The following is a 16,943-nucleotide window of genomic DNA, read 5'->3' as shown; positions in this document are numbered from 1 at the left end:
AACTCCAGAGCTTCTGTACAGCAAAAGAAACAATCATCAGACTGAACTGGCAACTAACAGAATGGGAAAAAATTTTTGCAATCTACCCATTTGACAAAGGGCTAATATCCAGAATCTATGAAGAGCTAAAACAGATTTACAAGAAAAAAACAAACCCATCCAAAAGTGGGAGAAGGATATGAACAGACGCTTTTCAAAACAAGACATATATGAGGCCAAGAAACACATGAAAAAATGCTCATCATCACTGATTATTAGAGAAATGCACCAGTTAGAATGGCGAACATTAAAAAATCTGGAGACAACAGATGCTGGAGAGGATGTGGAGAAACAGGAACACTTTTACACTGTTGGTGGGAGTGTAAACTAGTTAAACCATTGTGGAAGACAGTGTGGTGCTCCCTCAAGGACCTAGAAATAGAAACTCCATTTGACCCAGTGATCCTATTACTGGGTGTATACCCAAAGGATTATAAATCATTCTGTTATAAAGAAACATGCATACGTATGTTCACAGCGGCACTGTTTATAATAGTAAAGACCTGGAACCAACCCAAATGCTCATTGACAATAGACTGGACAAGGAAAATGTGGCACATATACACCCTGGAATAGTATGTAGCCATAAAAATGAGTTTGTGTCCTTGGTAGGGACACGGATGAATATGGAAACCATTATTCTCAGCAAACTGACATGAGAACAGCAAATCAAATACCGCATGTTCTCAAAGGTGGGTGATGAACAATGAGAACACATGGACATAGAGAGGGGAGCATCACACACTGGGGTCTGTTGGGGGAGGGGCAAGGGAGGGACAGTGCAGGGGGCTGGGGAGGTCGGTGAGGGATAACATGGGGAGAAATGCCAGATGTAGGTGATGGCAGGATGGAGGCAGCAAACCACACTGCCATGTGTGTACCTATGCAACAATCCTTCATGATCTGCACATGTACCCCAGAACCTAAAGTACAATAAAAAATAAAAATAAAAAAAAAAGAATACCACTTTTATAAACTTCTATTGCATCAGAAAAGATCAGGAACTCAGGTAAAATGAGATTTGAGGAAGCTTCATAATGCAATACATAAAATATTTCAGAGCTGTGCCCACATGATTTTTAAGATACCACTTTTCTATGCATATCATACAACAGAACTACAATAGAACACTTAACTGGAGAATATGGCATTCTAATGTCTATTTATGCAAACAGTACTCTAATATTTATGTGAAGTATATACTTCAGGATTCCTCACAAAGGTATTTGCAACCATATAAACTATTTAGTGGAGACAGACATTCTGAAGTTCTGCTGCAGCTGCTTACAAAACTCAGAATAAGTAAAGATTCTGAGTAGAGATATTCCCAACTTCAAAAAAAAAAAACAAAAAACATTTAGTGGAGGCAAACCTTCTGAAGTTGATTGCTTGTAAAGACTTTTAAAAATTCAGAATAATTCAAAAGGACTTTCTTCTTTTTTGAGAGAGGTGGCCACTCACCATGCTTATGTCCTCAATTACTAGAAGTGTGGTGCAGGCAGAGATCAGAGCAAGCAGAGTTCAGAACAATCAATAAGGGGTGTGTGTAAGAGAATGGATACAGTGAACAGCTCTGCAAAAAAAGCTAGGAAGGATATGCATTTAGAGTGGAGGGGAAGAGAAAGCAGAGGGAGCTAAAATGCTACTTACAGTGTCATCATTTTTGTAAGGATTCAGTCTATTGTAAACGGCTTCAATAACATTCCTCCTAAGTTTTAAAAAAATGCAGAAAATTAATTCTTCAGAAAGCAAAACAGTAACTCATAGCCAGGTGTTGATTAAAATTTCAAAACTAATCTTAGAATTTTAGTTCTATTTCTTGCTGTCAATAGTGAGCCTCACTTTAAGATATTTGGGCCCCTATGTTAAAGGCGAATTTAGTCTAAAATGTATTATAACACTCTACCAACAGGCTAAAAATTACACATTAAAAAAAAAGTCTATATAGTCTACTTCTGTTTGAACTGGTTAAATGGTTATGAGTCTGCAACGGCAATGCCGTTCTTAAGATACGCTAACATAAAACGTTTCCAAAAAATAAAAGCTTCAAACAGGAACTTTTACAATCACTATTTAATGACTACAAAGAACATGGTCACACTTGCAAAACATAGTAGAGAATCAAAAATCAGTCAATAATATATCTTCACTCTTAGTACAAGAAGTCTTCACTTGTAGTTTTAGCACATTTACTCTATATCCAAATTCAAGCCAAAGGTGTTTGTATGTTTTATGTTTGTAGGTCAATTATATGATGTTTGAGGTAAAAATATTTTAAGCCTTTGAACTGCTTGAATTTTCCACTTTATCATGTAAAGATGTAAGCTTACTATTTCACACCAAGTAGTCCAATTCTATTAACTTAAGTGGAAAGGGAAAAGATAAGAAATGTATTCTACCTTCTTCCCTGACACCTAAACCAACTAACCAACAATCAGCAACCAAAAACACTGGGAAAATCAGATATAGAAACTGGCCCATATGAAGAGAATTTTCAGGGTGTTAAGTTACTCAGGGATTGACAAAATCAAATTATACTATTAATAACAATGACACTTAGAATTATGTAAATTTTTATGTAGTCCTATGTAATTTAGTTTAAAAAGTTATTTCAGTATATTATCTCATTTATGCTCTATAAGGAAATCAATGTCAACCAAGCTTCCACTAAAGACAATCCTCACTGCAATCAGTCGTAAACAATGATACTCTGATACCTAAGTCTAAACAAGCTCTAGATATTCTAATACTAAAAAAAAAACATTGAAATCACAGGTTAAAACACAGACAACTGCATCAGTTTAGAAAATTAGGCAAACACATTTGATTGATGAACACCTAACATTTTCATACAGTGACATAAAGCTAAGAGTATACAGAATGTAACTTACTTGCTTGCCAATTCACCCCCTGGTGGGAGGCTGGGGATGTTCTCACTCGCTAATGTGCGCATCACATGGACTAAGTCGGGGACGCCTTCCCCCTGCTTCTTTATGATTTCTGGGAATCAGAAGTACTTTTTTTGTAAGTGTTATCCAAATTTAATTAAAAAGAAAACTGAAACAAAGATAACCTAGCTTTTTAAAGATGGCATTTACCACATCTGAGATTTTTTCTAATCTGGTATCATTAAAAAAAAAAAAAGGTTGATCTTTGAAGATTTAGAACACAAAATGACACATAAGATTAACTTCAAATCAAAATTAAAACATGAAAAGAAAAAATATTTCATGTTAAATCGGCATATTATATAATCAAGGATATGTGTGCACAAATGAGAATATCCTTTAAGATGTCAACTAGTTACTTCTTACATCACTCCTTTCTTTAGACTGAAAACATGTTTCCTGACCTTTGCCCTATATAAACACTGCATAGCTTTTTTAAAAATAAGCAATTTCAAGATTTGAAAAGAATAACCCTTAAGTATAGGGGAATTTATAGATTATATACTACCCCAATTATTTTTATTTATATATTTATATTTGCAAAATGATACTTAAATAGCATGTAGAGATTAGGTTATGTACTTGAACATCACTGTCTCAGCTTAATTCTTCTCTAAAGTATCTTTAAACAATATACTGTATAGATATGTAATACCATTCCTTCATTACTTGAACAAAGCCTTGAATAGAAAAGGTCTAAATTTCCTCATGTTTAAAAAAAGATCTGATAAACCATACAACTGCATTTAAAAGAATTTAAAAACATCCAGTTATTAAAAGGGCACAGCAATATGATCTGCAGTGCTGTCATGCAGATGCATACTGTTATTCACATCACAGACTAGAAAAAATTAAGAAGAACCTTACAAAGAACTCTAAAACTACTCACTCTAAGTACAAAAAGTCTTCACTTGCAGTTTTAGCACACATATTCTGAGACATGCAAATTCAAGCCAAAAGTATTTGTAAGTTATATGTTCAAGTTTTGTTCAGTTTTTGTTTTTCAATGTTTCTAGTAAGAAATGGTATTGTGTTTGTCATTACTGGGGCAAGAAATCATTATTCTCTTCTCAATTTGTAAATACCTTAGAAAATAACAATGCACATAAAGATTCAGATCAAGCCTCAACATTTTTAAAAACAGGCATGGCTACCCATAATATTTCCTTTAAATGGTTCAAACTGTCCTTTTAGAATAAAGGCCAAATTTTTACCATCTATTATTTTTTGCCTTTAAAAAAAACAGTCTTAAATCTGAACAAAAAGCAAGGATCTCAGATTTGGTTTGCCAAGTTCCTTTATTGTGTAATCTTTAACATCTAGTATATATTTGTTCTACATGGTTCTAATGCTGGAAATCTGCTGTACAAAAATAAAGGGATTTGATGTTTACCTGAACTGCACAACTTTACAATCTAAAATTAATACACTTAACATACAGTCTCCACTAAGCCAATACAATTATTTGGATAGATAACTAAATACAATAGAAATAAACACTGATGAAAAATTGAATCAATGATGGTTTCAGGTCTAAAAAAACATTACTTTGACTCATCTATATTTGATGTATCTTACATCTTTTGTTAAAATATAAATTAGGATATTTTAACTGTGAAGAAAATTACAGGAAAACAAATTCTTTTAAAAAAATAATGTAAAGCTTTAAAAACAGTTAATATCTCATATTTCACGTGGGACAATGCATTTAAACTACCTGACTATTTATACTGTACTAGCCTTGCTTCTGTCTGCTTTCAAAAAAGAAAATGAATTTTAAGAAATTTTCCTTTAATTTCTGTTGGTCTATACATTTTACTTGGAATTGTAAAAGACTGAATGCTTTTTCTAAAGAATATTTATGTACAGAAAATCCATGTTTCACATACATATACACAAACACATTCTGCTCCTTTCCACTCCCCTCCGCCAAGTTTCAGGGATTCTATCAGTCATCTCCAAATCAGCAACTTTAAAGCTAAGGCAGCTGGTAGCAAAGATTTAGAAAATATATACACAGAAGTATAATTTTAAATTGGCTTAGAAGGACCACAAAATTAATAGTACTATAAATTATGAGCTGAATCTTTTCACGCCCCCAGAGAGTCAAGTATTTAGAAAGGAACAAATAAGAGAAAAAGGAGAGCTAGAAGGCCTTTGTCCTTTTCTACAGTGTGGACAGAGAAGCCAAAAATGTTCCAAGCAAATAAAATGAGGTTTAGTAGGTCACAGCAATCTAGTGAAGGCATGTATTTAAAGAAAGAGAGAGAAAAGAAAAAGGCATTTGGGTGCCTGCTTTGGAAGCTGAAGGCAATATTTTTCATTGAGGACATACAACAACTTTTACAAAACAAACAGTTACATTCTATGTTTTAAAATAGCATTTTTTATGTAATATTTATTCTCTATTTGCAGTCTCATCAAATCTGAGTAAAAAATAGCATATTTAATTTATGACAATCTCCAACTGAATGGTACAAGTATAATAACACTTTAACATATCAAAAGTATTGAGTATCAATGTAAACTCTGTCCAGGTGGCAACTCTTGCTTGATAATAAGAAATATAAAACTTAGTATTGTAACAAAATTATGTAAAGTATTTCATAATTCCATCTAAAACTTAAAGAGTATACACTAAAGAGAAAAGTAGCAATTAATTTCTAAAACTGGATCCCATTTCATAGTAAAAATATTAAAATACTTATTATTTCTTTAGACCAAGAAGAAAACATGTCTGCCCAAGTTAAAGTGCCAATACATTAAACATCAACTTATCCCTACACATATTATTCTTATGAATTTGTCTTTTTCCACTAATCGTTTGAACCAATGACTGTAGCATTCTAAATATTTTAAAATTTTACCTATAAATATCTTATATTGAATGATTAACTTAAAATATAAAAATTCCAAGACCCTTGGTAACAGTAAGGAGACAAACTCATTGAATAGCATGTCCAGTGAATGCAATACTAAATAGTACAAACAAATAGTAGATGTATCACTATCAAGTGGGAGATGGCAATAAAAACAAAATAGTAGCTCTAGACAGTACTAAAGAACAAAACCAATCATGATTCTAATATCAGACTGATTATGATTGGTATCAAACAGTAAAAAGGGAAAAAACAAAATTAAAGTGAACAGTAATTTTAATAATGCAGGCACAGTGGGATATAGGTGTGATAGGTCAATACTTGCATGAGATTAGAGGTCTTTAACGTGCAAATTAACATTAGGAGCCTAAAATGCATTTTAATACTATTTTTTAAATTTAATTTTTTCTTATATTTTTTCTACCTCAGTTCACCAGCATTTTCACATTTTAACACTAATAAAGTCATGCCAAGTTTTCTGCTTACAGAAACTGCATAGACACTTAACTGAATATATGCAATAAATTGAAGTCTCTGCAGAATTATGAGAAATATACTCCAGAAATCCTCAACTTATTTCTTAATCTTACTCAGCAGTTACATTTCTGCCAGGTAGAGAAATATTATGTCTTCTACTGAGGTCTATCTTGTTTAAGTGAGACAGTTTATGGCTTAGGTAAGAAGCTCTGAAACAGTTTACAGCAAATTTTTTAAAGCTGTGTATAGAACGTTGCTAATGATGAGTGAGGCTGTGATTTTCAAGTTATCGAAAAAAGGCCCTAGAGATTAAAAATATACACAGCTTTTCACAGAAAGATGGTATTAAAATTATCACCATCACAATCTCTTTGTAATTAAATAAACCACAAATCAGATTTTCCCGGCATAAAAGTTACTCATGCCAGTGAATTCATCAAGAATTTTAGAGCACACAAACATTTTAGCTTTTTAAAACAGAAGTATCCTGAACAGAACGTAGGTTCTTTCCACGCTAGTTGTTACTTCTAATATAACTGTGATAGGACAACTGCATATATCTTAACAGCTACTACAGAAATGTCCTTTTCCACGTTTGTACACTAAACACTAGATGTCAAAGATACATAAAAATCTAAAAGCTAAAATGTTAAAGTTTGATTGTGTTGAAGATTTTTCTTTAATAAAGCTACTTATTTTTTGTTAAATGATCCACCTTCTACTCTGCATTCCAGGTACTTGTCCAACTCTGCCTCCTTCTTCACTGCTTCTGGCGATACTTTGGGTGCATTTGGAAAACAGATCAAAATCACACTCATGTTGTCTCGACTTCCCTGGGAAGAAAAAAATTTGAGAATATTTTAGTTTTCTTTTTGCTCTTCAAATCCTTGAGAACCTTTACAGCTGTGCCAATTACAGTTATACTTGTTTTAGTGAAAATGTTACTTTTAGGGAGAAAAAACATATGCACACGCACGTGTGTGTGCAATGACCCAACAGTAGAGAGAATACAGTATAACCAATACTCCAAAAGATAGGAGAGAAACATTACAGATTAAATCTCACTGTAATAATAATTTTGTATAATTCTATAAAACAATACTATTTCTAAACATTTACTGATGACTTAATTTGAAGTGATACCTAACACAAATACACATGTACACACACATTCATTCCATACAACATGATGGAAAATTTTAGTGGCTGTTTACAATAGGATTTGACCTGTAGTCACACATATCTGATAAAATTATATTTAAAGTAAATTATATATTGTGGGGTTAATGCATTTGCTTTATAAGTAGAAATATGAAATAAGGGGTAAAACTACATGTAAGCTTTATAAACCAGCTTTTAACTTGTATAATTTAAAAAACTGACAACTTTTAGAAACTATATTTTTAAAGAATCTAAGTATTCAAAATGCTGTAATTAAAATACTTGAGTTCAAATATATACCCTCAGAAGAATTTTATAAAGTCAACATTTATTTAAAAAAAAATCAAAGAATAAGTTAATAAGTATTATTGGCAAAACAGAACAAAGTGTGGCAGAAACAACACTGAACCCAAGTCAAGGGCCTTGATTTTCTAGTCTTAATGCTGCTACCAATGTTATAAAACCCTGTAAAAGTCATTTGTAATATCTCTAGAAAAGGGTATAGCATGTATTATATGCTAAACTAGGCATTATATATATATGCTAATTAATTTCTCAACAGTCCTATGAGATAGTATTACCTCCATTTTAAAACTGAGAGGTGTTGAACAATTTGTTCAGGCATGTCGAGTACAAAAGTAATGGAGGTAAGACTTGATCTCAAGTCTGTCTGACTTTTAAGTCTGTGGAACCTTCTCTGGCTTCAGCTTCCTCATCTGTATAATAAAGGGGCTGAGCTAGTTCACCTATGTATATTATCCCATTTGATCCTCCTGATAACCCCATGAGACAAGATAATGTCTTACCCTTTTTATAATGAAAGAAACTGATTATCCAGAATTTAAATAGCTTACCTAAAACCATACACAGTCTCATATCAAGTTCTTCTGACTCCATGTACAAGGTTATTTCTATTACATCAGGTCTAATGGTCACTATAGTCTTCTTAGTGCTACAGACCCATTAAACCTTAGTTTCAAAGTACTAGGGTATCATAAATGGATTGAGATATCACATGGTAGAAACATTAAAACTCTAAAATGCTTTTCATTTATAGACACTAAAGCCTAACCCTCCCCACCCCCTTTCTTTCAAAACATGCACTCTGACAAAAATCTTTTTACCGCTGATAATCTTCCACATTATTACAAAGCTCAAGTAGTAAGACTAAACATTCAGCTTATAACTCTTGCAGAGATGGTAACTGGGTAATTTACTTCTACACAAGTGTTCCTATGATATAGTCATAACTGGTGAACAGTATCCTACAATTGTGCCAAAAACTCAGTTTTCAGAATTACAGATTCTAAGATGATTAAATATTAGAGTAGTGACTAATATGACATAAAATCATTTTGTTTTTTAAAAAAAGTCTAGCTACCTTATACAAACAGGTGTCGACTACTTCATTGCAAACTTTCTCAAGGTCATCAGTGACTTCAAGTCTGGATCTTACAAAATCACAGAGCTCTTCATTTCCCATAACATCCCAGATACCATCACATGCAAGGATAATGAACTGATCGTCTTCTTCAGATCTTTCAATATCATGGACTTCAGGCTCTGGTGAGACAAGCTGCTCAGTAGGACCTTTTCCATGGACACATTTGTAATCAAAATCCCCAAGGGCCCTCGATACAGCCAGAGAGCCATTCACACGCTGAATCATTACAGAGCCACCTGCATTCTGAATTCGTTCTTTTTCCAGCGGATTACTTGGTTTGTGATCTTGTGTGAAGAAATGAACTTTCCTGTTCCTACAAAGTAAACCTCTTGAGTCTCCACAGTTAATGAAATAAGTATGTTGGGGAGAAATTAAGACACCTACAGCTGTTGACCCACTTCTATCTGCACCATGTTTCTTCTCTGACATAACTCTCATGTGTTCATCAATCTCCAGAAAACCTGTTCTGATTCCATTCTTTACATTTTCCACAGAAGGTGCTCCTGAAGACCCTTTAAAATCCTGGTTATTGGTGATGTGATCTAACAAATGCTCACAGCAGTATTTGGCAACCTGAGAACCAGCATGCCCATCATATACAGCAAAGAATGACCACGATTCAAGTCCACTTGGCAAACCGATCACAGCCGTATGTGCATCCTCCATTTCAACACGCCAACCTTGCATGCTGCTTAGCCCATATCGCAACCCATTACCCTGCCCCTGGGCATTATGCTTTTCCATCTTTGGCTTGTCTAAAAATGCTCCCATTATGTCTTGATCCTCTAGGTCTGTAAAGGAAGAGAAACAGGAAAGTCAATAACTGTCTTATAAACAAAACATGTACCAAACAATCTTTTTAATAAGTGAAAGAGATACACAGGAATTCACAACTTTTGTGATAAGCAGACATTCATCGTGTTGCTAATTTGGAATCTAGAGATTAACAAGGAAGAACTGGAGAAGGCCTGATGAAGCACAGATCATAATAGACAAAAAGGCAGAAAAACACTAAAGCACTGGGATTAAGGGGAGAAGGCAGAAAGGAGACCTGGCAGTGGCCATCAACAAACCAGGCTAAGTATTTAATGATACAATGAACATTTGTAATCTCAGGATTAAGTTGTATGCATATCAATCAAGAAAAGCCAAACAAATTCATGACATACCAAAAAAACAGAAACTACTAATTGAAATATCTTGAACACTTAGGAATTTCTAAGCTTGATTCCAAACTCCCTACTTTTATTCCCACTGCATGAACGCTCTGAAAAAATAAAAAATAATCTACTCACAATGCTCCAAATTTGCATGTTCCTTCCTTTAAGCCTCTGCTCATGTCAGTTTACTTAACTGGAATCCCCTGCCTCTCCTCTCTACTTATAGAAAAAAGTATACCTATTCCTTTTAAGTCTGGCTTACATTCTACCTTTTCCATGAAGTTTTTCAATCTTTGATAAAGCCAATAAGTTCTTAAATTACTATAAATCCTCTAGCCTAAAATTTCAAGTTGCAAGCAATTATATATACACATAACAAAGTATACTATATATATATAAAAAACAAAATTACTAATAGTAATCTATTAATCAAATAGTAATACCATGTACCATTATTATTATATGCTATGACCATTAGGTATAAATAGCAAAGAAGATCAAAGGGTCTAGTGACAGCCCTGCTGACAAGCCTGAAGGCTCAGCAAATCTAATGGTTTCCCAATACTCAAAAGTTAACACCCTCTGGTCTAGAAAGGGCCCACACAAGGCAGAAAGACAGCTGGTCAGAATTTACCATGGCCCTTAACAATAGCTTAGAAATGTCGAGACCTGGGTTCAAGTAATCAAGTAAGTCACAATTGAACTAAAGGCAATCCAAAAGAAGGACAGCATGATGAACAGAGATTTAATGGAGGTGAAGATGAGTTAGGTAGCAGAGAATAATGGTGGAGAAAATTATCTAGGTAAATCACTATGCAGCTTTAAGACTAGGGTACTGATGATGCTAATGATACTCATCACAGAGAGGAAACTGGGAGAAAAAGGGCAAGAAGAAAATTCCCCTAGAAAGGAAAGAAAAACATTTGTTTTCCCCTTCATTTTCCTTGTAGGTCCAAATTGATACATAGGCAGAAAAGACGGGCTGATTTGGCATGATAAAACCATCTGCCTACTCCTCTGCCTCCTAGAACAGTTCAACTAACAGAAGGTTAAGTAATGAAAACAAGCTATCATCCATCCCTTATGCTGATATTTATCAGATTATTTTTCTGACATCAAGTTGATTGGATAAGTGTTTTGATTGGATAAAGGATAACGTAATAATGACACCTTATTACCAGACAATGTTTAAGAAGCATTCTAAGTTCCTCTGGTAAGTGTTTTACAAGCATTACTTCATTTAATCTCCTCAACAACTCTCTAAGGTAGGTAATAATATTATCTCCAATTTATAGATGAAGAACCTTAGTCAAGATTAAAGAACTTGGCCAAGATCACTTAACTAATAAGTTTAAAGAAATCAGGGCTCTGATTCAAGTCTGCCTGACTCTAAAGCATCATCAACCACTGAGAAAATGGGTCTCTGCCATGGCTGTGCAGCAGAATTATCTGTGGACTTTTTGAAAAATAAGTATTTCCAAATCAGAATTTCCAGAGTAGGGTTGGAACCTAGGTTATCTATGATTTTTAAATTTTCATATGTGATTCTGAGGCACAGTAAAGCTGCAAACTGGTGAAAAAGATTAGATAGAATGCCTAAGGCAGAAGATGGGGGCAATTCTGTACTAAAAGTTTCTCAGTGCCTTTCCACTGCAGGCAGGGGGAGGTGGTGGATAAAGAACTGCTATTTACTATGACTCACAGGAAGGCCCTGGGTAGTCAATCCCCTACCTACCTTCTCCAGCCTCATCACACTTCATACTGTCCCTTCCCCTACATTTTCTACTCCAACCACAAGGGTTTTCTTACAGTACCTAGTACTCATACCTCCTTCCTCCAAATATATAAACAAATTCTACTTTCCCTAACAGCTATTCTCACGTCTTAGTTAATTCCTACTCATTCTTGAGATCTCAACTCACGCATCAATTCTTCAAAGAACCCTCCTTTGAGTTTCCTAGGTCAACTCCTCTAGCAAGAGTATACAGTAGACCATTAATAAATATTTGCTGAATAAATAAACTCAAAAAATCAGATGCAAATAAAAATTCAATAACAAAGAGATTGCACCCAAAAAATAAATATGCATATAAAAAACAAGACTTTCTGAAGGAGAAAACAGGGAAGCTATCACCAAAGAAAGTGTTCCTCAGTGGAAACCTTTTCAAAATTAAACTCGCTGAATTAATTACTAAAAACCCACTCCTAGTTACCCACAACTATAGAAATGCAAGGAAAACAAAATACTAAAATGCAAGATTCTAGACAAAAACCATGGGCAATCATAAAAGGAAAGAGTATCAAATTGGTATTAGCCATCTCAACTGCAAAACTGAATCCTAAAAGGTATTAGAGAATAAACCAAGTTCTAAGAGTAAAGGTTCATGAAACTAGAATAACATAATCACCCAAACTGATAAGGGATATGGATATAAAGAGGGTATGAGTGTATACTTTGTGTCCTCTGTGTCTTTTTTTTTTTGAGACAGAGTCTCACTCTGTCGCCCAGGCTGGGATGCAGCAGCATGACCTCAGCTCCTGAATTCAATTGATTCTGTGCCTCAGCCTCCCGAGTACCTGGGATTACAGGCATGTACCACCATGCCCAGCTAATTATTTTGTATTTTCAGTAGAGACAGGATTTCACCATGTTGGCCACGCTGGTCTCAAACTCCTGACCTCAAGTGATCCCCCTGCCTTAGCCTCCCAAAGTGCTTGGATTATAGGCATGAGCCACCACACTGGCCTCCTGTGTGTCTTAAAATGTCTTCTACCCTAGTTCCCCTAACACTCCCCCTAGTGAACATGCATTCCTGGATACAAAGTATACACTCATACCCTCTTTATAAAATTTTTTGTGTCTCTGAGAAAAAATTCCAGCCAAGCAAGTATCTACTCATTATATTTCAAAACCAAGTTCATCTCTATATGGCTTTTCATTAGTTTAACTCTAATAACATGATAAAAAAAAAAAAAAGAAGTAACCTGAATTCTTAAAAATAACACATCTAGAAAAACAAAATCATGAACATGAAGTAAAAAGAACTTAGAATTGCCCAACTATCCAATTTAATAATAGAGAGACACTTCTTTCATGTTACAAGACACATCAACTTCAAAGTACATATGAAACATTGAAAAAATGGAAATACCTGTTATCACAAGATTAAAGTTAAAAGTTATAGGTCTATTCAATATGTGATGCTGGATAAGTCCTTTCGCTTAACGTCTAACTTTCCTCATAAATAAATAAGCAACCCTGATTATCTGTCAATTGCCTTGTTCTGAGAAATGTATAAAACATTAAGTGAGAAGACTAAAGTTCTAGAAATACCTAAGTAAACATCATTAGTAAAGTAATACTTTAAAATCACATCGATGGAATTCCCATTAAAAAAAAAAAAACTCTTATTCTCAATACCAAGATTATAAGAGACACACACAATGTCTACAGCAAGATTAGCTTGTAAGAAATAAAAAGCAAGGCCGGGCGCGGTGGCTCAAGCCTGTAATCCCAGCACTTTGGGAGGCCGAGGTGGGCAGATCACGAGGTCAAGAGATCATGACCATCCCGGCCAATATGGTGAAACCCCGTCTCTACTAAATATACAACAAAAAGAATTAGCTGGGCGTGTTGGCTCACACCTGTAGTCTCAGCTACCTAGGAGCCTCAGGCAGGAGAATTGCTTGAACCTGGGAGGCGGAGGTTGCAGTGAGCCGAGATTGTGCCACTGCACTCCAGCCAGGCGCCTGGTGACAGAGCAAGACTCTGTCTCAAAAATAAATAAATAAATAAATAATAAATAAATAAATAAGCAAAAAGCAGCTACAAACTAGGACTACAAGCTAATAACCTGAATTTGACCTTCACATATTTCCTCTCCCCAGAACAACATGGGTTCTCCAGAGTCCCCAGCAATCCTTATTGACCACATCCAATTCAATTCATATACTTTTCCACCATGGCATCAGAGTTTGCATGATTCAGTAAAGAGGGCAATATATGTGTAATTCTAACAAACAGCAGAATCTATGAGGCTTTATGCTAATCCAATTTTTGACTAATATGTCTGCCTCACTCTAAAGTAGCAAAACAGAATGATACCTAGTAGGCTGAATAATAACTCCCAAAGATATCAGGTCCTAATCCTATAAATGTTACCTTATTTGGAAAAAAAAAAAGGTCTTTGCAGACGTGATTAAGTTAAGAATCTTGAGATGGAGAGAGAATCCTGGATTATCCAGAGACCTCTAAATGAACTCACATGTCCTTCGAAGAGAGAGGCAGGGGAAGATCTGACACAGAGAGAGATGATGATGTGAAGACAGAGCATACAGAAATTTGAAGATGCTGGTCTTAAAGATTGGAGTGATGTGGCTACCAGGCAAGTAATAAGGCTGACAACCAGGTGAAAAAAAGCTAGAAACAGATTCCTCTTTAAAGCCTCTGGAGTGAGCACATTTTTGGTGACACCTTGATTTTGGCCCAGTGAAAATAATTTTGGACTTGTGGCCTCCTGTAAGAAAATAAATCTGTATTGTTTTAAGCCACCAAGTTCATGGTAATTTGTTACAGCAGCCATGGAAACTAATACAATGCCCAATAGTAAAGTTCCTCTGCTGGGAAAGAAAATCCGCCAAACTGGTAAAGATGAAAATGTGCAGTAATTTCAGAAAGCATCAAGAGAAAAATCAAGAGACTATGTTTCTTACCTGTAACAGGTTAATAGGGCCAAATCCCTATCATTTCTCTCAAAAATAATGAATATGATAACTAAAATAATTTAGTATAATTCAGCCTGTTAAATCCAAGGGGAAAGAAGTAATGGTATCCTAGTATACTGACAGGAGAGGCAAGGAGTATCTAGTTACACTATTTTTGGGCAAACAACAGAGAAAACTGCCATCCTTAAAAACAGAAACAAAATTTATGGAACCCATACAAAAATTCTGAAATAAAAAGTAATAACTAAAAAAGTACTCAGAACATGATGTCACAGTCTAAAAGATTTACCCTAGAAAACTAGTCACAACTTATACCTAAGAAAATTAAAGAAAACCTAATTTGTGAAATAAGGATGAAAAGAAACTAGAATATAAAAAAGTATTAACAGAGCTTTAAATAAAAGATATTTGAGAGAAAAAAATCACTGCAATATTCTAAATGTCATGAAAAGCAATATGAAGACTCTATAGCAAACAATCTGCAAGGGTTAAAAATGAACAGGACAAAAATCATCTGTATGCAAGTAAGCATAAAGAAACAAAAGCTAGTAGACTGGAGAAAAGATACAAACAATGCAGATCCAAAAGCTTAATTAGCACATTGTAAATAAGAAAATCAAATAATGGGGGAAAAATTAAATTTCAAAGGCAAAAGAAATTAATCATAAACTAAGGACTGAACTTGATGATTGAATGGGTTTATCAAGTACTAGATACATTTAGTAGAAACTGACCAATACCAAAGCATAATTTGAAGATTATAAATTTTAAGACTATAATACAATTCAGACAAAATAAACATGCCATCGGCCAGGTGCAGTGGCTCACGCCTGTAATATAGCACTTTGGGAGGCCAAGGCAGGAGGATCATCTAAGGTCAGGAGTTTGAGATCAGCCTAGCCAGCATGATAAAACCCTGTCTTTATTGAAAACACAAAAATTAACCCGGTGTGGTAACGCAAGCCTGTAATCCCAGCTACTCAGGAGGTTGAGGCAGGAGAATTGCTTGAACCTGGAGGAGGAGGTTGCAGTGAGCCTCATCAAACCATTGCAATCCAGCCTGGGCGACAGAGTAAGACTCCAACTCCAATGAAAAAAAATAAAGATGCCAGAAAAAAAAAAAAAAAAAGAAATCAGGCTGGCCCCAGACTTCTTTGCAATATCAGATGATAGACAATGAAGTAATGGCTATAAACGTTGAGGATAAAGAGGTATTATTCCAAGAATAATGATTATATTTCCTCTCCCCAGAACAACATGCATTCTCCAGAGTCCCTAGCAATCCTTATTGACCACATCCAATTCAATTCATATACTTTTCCACCATGGCATCAGAGTTTGTATGATTTGGTAAAGAGGACAATATGTGTGAATCTAACAAACAGCAGAATCTATGAGGCTTTATGCTAATCCAATTTTTGACTAATATGTCTGCCTCACTCTAAAGTAGCAAAACAGAATGATACCTAGTAGGTATCATTTGTGACCAGCAAAGTTGTCATTCATAAGTAAAGGCAATAGGAAGACATTAACAGATAGGCCAGCACTAAAGTAGTGTTATCCATGTTTCATTTCTGAAAGAAAAGAAAAACCTATTTAAAGATAGATTCATTCAATCAAGAGACTAATCAAAAACAAGAAACTCAAAGATGTCAGTATAAAAGTACTTTGGCGTTATCAAAATACACTAGGCAAAAAGATACCAAGTAACAAAAAAGATATCAAGAATTGCAATTTCAATTTCAGACAAGGAAATCACAAGGAATACAGCAATAAACAGAGTAAGAGCCATGTTTTAAACTGGTGAAAGGTGTGGTCCAAAATTTTAAGACTGTATATTCTGTTCAAACACACTTAAAACATTAATTGAAACATCAAACATTTATTGAATTATATGTTGAAGAAAAAGCTTATACATTTCTAACACACTCCCCCATCCTACCCCACAGACAAAAAAAAGAAAATGAAATGACACATCACATCTAACTTAATACATTAATAGTAGATATTGATAATGTAGAAAGAAAGAAGAAAACCTCAAACATCTGGAAATTGCTTAAAAAGTAAGCTCCTATGCCAGTTTGCACTGAGTTTATATATGTCTACAATT

At 34.5% G+C, this 16,943-nt stretch overlaps 1 protein-coding gene across 2 annotated transcripts in view; it reads right to left on the bottom strand.

The window, feature by feature from the left end:
* PPM1A (protein phosphatase, Mg2+/Mn2+ dependent 1A) overlaps positions 1–16,943 on the bottom strand; it is a 51,812-nt gene that overhangs the window by 15,716 nt on the left and 19,153 nt on the right. For both annotated transcript variants that reach the window (XM_064374906.1, XM_012462409.2), the window contains exons 2-5: positions 8,886–9,739; positions 7,059–7,176; positions 2,931–3,039; positions 1,690–1,747 (exon numbers count right to left, since the gene is read on the bottom strand). In XM_064374906.1, the coding sequence (XP_064230976.1) occupies positions 1,690–1,747; positions 2,931–3,039; positions 7,059–7,176; positions 8,886–9,719 (1,119 nt within the window). In that variant the 5' untranslated portion in view covers positions 9,720–9,739. The remainder of the gene's footprint in view (positions 1–1,689; positions 1,748–2,930; positions 3,040–7,058; positions 7,177–8,885; positions 9,740–16,943) is intronic.

Source organism: Aotus nancymaae, unplaced genomic scaffold (genome assembly GCF_030222135.1).
Source record: "Aotus nancymaae isolate 86718 unplaced genomic scaffold, 86718_ANA_hifiasm-v0.15.2.pri h1tg000011l, whole genome shotgun sequence".
In the NCBI taxonomy this organism is placed as follows: Eukaryota; Metazoa; Chordata; class Mammalia; order Primates; family Aotidae; genus Aotus; species Aotus nancymaae.
This window is presented reverse-complemented; position numbering and strand designations above follow the sequence as displayed.